Here is a 5,678-nt window from a genome sequence, read left to right as displayed (position 1 = left end):
TACATTAAAATTAAAAGTATTAAATAAATGAAGGATATAAATATTAATTATAACAAATATATAATTAAAATAAAACGTGAATTTATATTTATATATATATATATATATATATATATATATATATATATATATATATATATAATATGTGTAGGTGAAAAAGTGACATGTATTAGATATTAAAAAATATTAAAAATAAAATTGAATTAATAAGATATATTAACTATAAATTATAATAATATTTTCTATTTAATAGTTTTTTGTACTTTCCTTTTTATCTGAAAAGATAGTTAAAAAGTAATAACATATCATTATGGTTGTTTTTTAAAAAAAAAAGGATTTGTAAGTTTCACTTATTAATTAATTTATATATCAGTAGAATTAATTATAAAATGATATTTTATATTAATATGATATATTAATTAATAAATATATAATAAATGATACATTTAAAATTAAAATAATTATTAAATGAAGGATAAAAATATAATATTAATTATAATTAATGTAATATATGTGTTTGTGAACAAGGATCAAGTCACTCTAACAAATAATTATTTGCTATTCTCACTCTTGGCTTTATTTTAATCAAACAATAAAATATGAGTTACTCATAGCAACCTTATGATTAAATGAAAATAAAAGGGAAGAAATAGAGAGTAACTATTTTTGGTGTACAATGGTCTCCTGAGATTCAAACTTATTAGCACATGCATATTTATTTACCATTAGGATGACCCCAGTGATTTGGAGTGTAACTATTTTAAATTTATTCTTAGAATAACTTGTGAAAGGTGGTGTCATGATTCATAATATATCTATATATCCATCCCATTTTTTTTGTTTATTATATATAACTATATATTTGTGTATGTCATGATTTATAATTGAAGTAAATAAGTCGTAGAAATATATAACCAACTTGGACAAATTTCCCAATAGTAAAAAAAGAGAACACTGAACTATATTGAGGTGAAATAAATCAAATTCCTCTTATGGTTTAACCTTAACATATATATATATATATATATATATATATATATATATATATATATATATATCAATTTTTCAAAAGCACTCACATAACTTCACGGCATAACTTAATTTTAACTTCACTTTACGCCATTCTCTCTATTTTTCTTTCTTATAAACTATTTATTGGGAAGCTTATACAAATTGACTAGTTTTCCCCGCTAATATTCTATTGAATCCTCAGAAGATTAAATGGCTTGGGGATATTTGGACGTAGGTATGGTGGTTATACTGGGGGGAAGAGTGGTGGTGGGCTTAATGGTTGCAATGGATTAGTAACTTGGGGAGGTAGAAATGGGGTTGGAGCTGGGAGAAGTGGATTTGGAGGGAGAAATGGATTTGGGGGGAGAAATGGGATTGGGGGTAGGAATGGGATTGGAGGAAACTGGATTGGTGGAAGAAAAGGGATTGGAGGTAGAAATGGGATTGGAGGGAAAGGGAAAAAGGTATCCTCAGTTGATTTTTTATCTAATGTAGAAGGGTCTATATTAGGAAGGAATTCATTTTTCACATGTGCCTTTGAATTTGGAACACTTGGTTTTTGGTTGCAAAAGTTTGGTTTTTTTATAGGCTTGAATGAGAATAACCCAGCTGAGAATATGTGTTCTCCTTGTTTTATTGCCTTGAGATTCACTGAAGAAGAGGTATCAACTGAGGCAACAGAACAATGAGGCTCATTGCTACTTATCAATTTGAAAGTGCATCCCTTGATTCTCTTTACTTGTTTCCACACTTTGAATGGTAGTTGCACTTTGAATTCACCATTCTCATTTGTCTTCACTTCTTTATTGAAACTTGGTACTGATTTCCCAACTTTGCATTTTACAGCCACTGAGGCACCTACACATGACAAAATAAAACATAAGTCAAAAAGTTCAAATAACACCTTAAGGGATATGATGCGATGTGAAAATAAACCATGCAATCGACCACATTAAGGAAAGCAAAATGGACCTGAAATGAAATGGCTTCTTGAAGAGAAATTCTGTTGAAAACATGCGTCGCAGTAGACAGTGCCAACCACAATAGCAGAAGGAAGTTTCTTGTCGTAGCTAGTCTCTGAAAGACTACCATATGTGAGACTAAGAAACACAAATAGGAGAAACCAACACATATTCTAATGGTTGTTGTTTCAACAATTGTGTGTATGAGTGAGAGTGAAGCCCCAGTGGTGATGGTATAAATAATGGGTCTATCTTATGCAAGTGTAGGTGAAAATGAGGCATTTATTCAATCGTATATTCAAATTTCTCTCTTTTTTTTCTTTCTAAAAAAACACAGTTGAAAAGTCTAGCATTTTACTATTGACATTTGTTTTTAAAATGGGTAAGTTTAACATACTAATATATTTATGGATTTCAATGGCATATTTATTCAATTGTATTTTTTGTCTTTTTTTTTTCTTTCTAAAATAACATAGTCGAAAAGTCTAACATGTTATTATTGACTTTTGTTTTAAAATTGGTAAGTTTAACGTAGTAATTAATTTATAGATTTCAATGGCATGTCTAATCAATTTTATTTTCATTTTTTTAAAATAACATAGTTGAAAAGTTCAACATGTTACTACTGACTTTTGTTTTAAATTGGTAAGTTTAACATACTAATTAATTTATAGACTTCAATGGCATATATTTATTATATAATCGTATTTTATATTAATGTAAAAAATTAATTAATAAAATATTATCTTATATTAATTTTCCAAAAAGAACATTATAAGTATAATATATTATTGAATTAATTTATGTATACAAATAACATATATTAATTATAAAATTATACTCCCTCCGTCATAAAATAAGTATCATTATAAGTTATTTTACAAAAAAAAAACTAATAAATAGATGATAGAAAGTAGTGATTTTATAAAACTAACATTAGTATGAATATTACATTGAAAAACTAAAGTAAATCTTACTAGGAGTATTAGTGGGAAAATTAATTAATATTACATTAAGAAACTAAAGGCAACAATTATTTTTGGATATTTTTTCTTTCAAATTCGACACTTATTTTGGGAGGAGGGAGTCTGTTATATCCATAAGATTCATTAACTATTAATTAGATTTATTCATATATGATATTAACATATACTATTTAAATCATTATCAACTTATCTTTCGAAACCAATAGATCTACCTTAATTGGTTGAGTAGGGTGTATGACTTATTGCAAATTACCTTGAAACTCATTATCAAATGAAACTTACCTTTTAAAAAGCTACCATTCTTAAAATCAATTTAATGTTTCATGTTTATCATTCTTATTGATATTAATTTATTAATATATTTAGAAATATTAATATAATATATCAAAATATTAAATTGACCATTCTTCTAAATAATACTCCCTCATCTCAAAATAATAGTCATCCTAGATTGTTTTACAACGATCAAAGAAAAATATTAAATACATGAAAGAGAATATTAGTTTACAAAATAAACCTTACATAATTATTAATTCATTTCTATATTTTTTAGTCCATCATTAATATATGAGGGATATAACTGAAAAAAATATTATTATTGTTACATTGAAAAGTGAAAATGATAATTATATCAAGATAATTTTTTTCTTGCATTATAATTATAATGGGAAAAAGAAAATACAATGTTGTATGTTGACTAGTCTTATTAGTATAAAATTTTATTAATACATTATTAATTATATATTTTGTATTTTAATAAAAAAAAAATTATGATTCATTTATATTATTAACTAGTCTTTACCCCCCTACGATGAACGAAATGTTTATGTTATACATAGATTATAATTATTATTTAAATTACCATATTTTTAATTTCTTAAAATATTTTTTATTTTTATTTGAAAAACTAGAATTCCTTAATTAAATTATTTTATAATATAATATTATTTATATCAGAATAATGGTTTTATTTTATATATAAATATATATATGAAATAATTTATTATATTAAAAATATTATATAATAAATGAATGTATAATAACCAATAAATAAATTCAGGAAATAAGAAATTTATTAATGAGACCACTAATCCATTAATAAATCTCTCTTGTTATTATTTATCAAATCAAAAGATAAGAAGGAGCTTATGAGTACTTGGGAAGAGTTTGACGACACATTGTCGGATGAGGATAGCGAAGAAGCTAACTTTTGTATGATGGCTAACATAGCATTAGAAGAGTCCGAGTCAGACCATGATGAAGAAGTAAACCTAGCTTGATGTCCTTGAATATCTAAAATTAGCCTATCATGAACTACTTTCAAATGCATCCATCATGTCAAAAGCTTACAAGAACTTGAGGAAATTTTTTTAAAAAGATAACTAGAATCATATTAGAAGACGGTTGAATAGTGTGTTAGATAAAATATAACCTTTTTCACAAGATGTTGTTATGTAAGTTTAACCAGGTTTTGCACCTTTTGTCCACTGACAGATACATGTTTTACTTAGACAGAGGAAATTGTCGTCCACTGCTTAGTAAAATAGGTTTTATGTGAAAGCAAATAATGAAAAACTTGTGTGCAAAAAGAGTCAAATAACTGCTTAACTTGAATCTCTAAAATTAGCCTATCATGAACTACTATCAAATGCATCCATTATGTCAAAAGCTTACAAGAACTTGAGGAAAGATTTTAAAAAAGATAACTATAATCACATTAGAAGAGGGTTGAATAGAGTGTTAGATCAAATATAACATTTTTCACAAGATGTTGTTATGTAAGTTTAACCAGGTTTTGCACCTTTTGTCCACTGACAGATACATGTTTTACTTAGCCAAATGAAATTGTCGTCCGCTGCTTAATAAAATAGGTTTTATGTGAAAACAAATAATGAAAAGCTTGTGTGCAAAAAGTGTCAGATAGGTTGGATAAGTAACCAAAGAAACTCAGTGTAAAAACACTAGTTTTCAAAAATAGTGGATGCGAGTTCTATAATAGCATGTTGGCTATTGGCTTAATAAAAATGGTTAAGCATGATTTACCACTTATGAGTGGACGCTTACTTATAAGAGTTTGTAGGATATATTATTTGGTCTTAGAAGCTTGCTATGTAGAAATTCATGTTCAGTTAGACGATAAGTCATTAGGTATCAACAATATATACCTTTGTAATCATCAAAATACAAGGTAGGGATGAGTCGTCCAATAATCATGGGATCATCCAGACCAAGCAATCTCCCCATTTTTTACTATGGCAAACCATATAAATTTTGATCATATAACAACATAATCATGTAAAGGTATAATATGAAGTGTATGATTATGAGTTTTGTCTAAGAGGTATATTAGACTATATATGTACATAGGATTTGTAAGAACTCCCCTTAAGTCCAACAATCTAAATGCATGTAAAAATGAGTGGAACAAAGCTAAACAGGCACACACACACACACACACACACACACACACACACACACACACACACACACACACACATATATATATATATATATATATGGATGTGAAAATAAACTAAAAGGAATTTAAACACATATGAATACCAAACTACTCATATATTAATACATCTTTTGTTTTACATCAAAATTATCGTTATATTTTCTCCTTCTTTGGTCATTAAGAAAAAGACAGGGTTCAAAGCAAGCCATAATGTTTGAAGGACATCATCATCACTGTTGAGATGGTGGCGGTGGTGGTTAG

At 26.7% G+C, this 5,678-nt stretch overlaps 1 protein-coding gene across 1 annotated transcript; it reads right to left on the bottom strand.

Annotated features, from left to right (window-relative positions):
• Window positions 1–1,118: 1,118 nt before the first annotated feature.
• Window positions 1,119–2,182, bottom strand: LOC114398986. Its single transcript, XM_028361082.1, has 2 exons — window positions 1,984–2,182; window positions 1,119–1,869 (listed from the first exon to the last, which is right to left on the bottom strand). Exons 1-2 carry the CDS (start codon window positions 2,141–2,143, stop codon window positions 1,256–1,258), a joined length of 774 nt encoding a protein of 257 aa, XP_028216883.1. The 5' UTR covers window positions 2,144–2,182; the 3' UTR covers window positions 1,119–1,255.
• Between the last annotated feature and the right edge of the window lie 3,496 nt (window positions 2,183–5,678).

The sequence above is a fragment of the Glycine soja genome, chromosome 19 (assembly GCF_004193775.1).
Source record: "Glycine soja cultivar W05 chromosome 19, ASM419377v2, whole genome shotgun sequence".
NCBI lineage: Eukaryota > Viridiplantae > Streptophyta > Magnoliopsida > Fabales > Fabaceae > Glycine > Glycine soja.
The sequence above is the reverse complement of the archived record's forward strand: the minus strand, read 5'-3'. Positions and strand labels throughout refer to the sequence as shown.

Excerpts from the sequence above, each read along its gene's own strand:
- LOC114398986 (XM_028361082.1), bottom strand. The coding sequence starts at position 2,143 with ATGTGTTGGTTTCTCCTATTTGTGTTTCTTAGTCTCACATATGGTAGT. Across the intron at positions 1,870-1,983 it reads AAGAAGCCATTTCATTTCAG|GTGCCTCAGTGGCTGTAAAA; the intron begins GTCCATTTTGCT and ends TGTCATGTGTAG.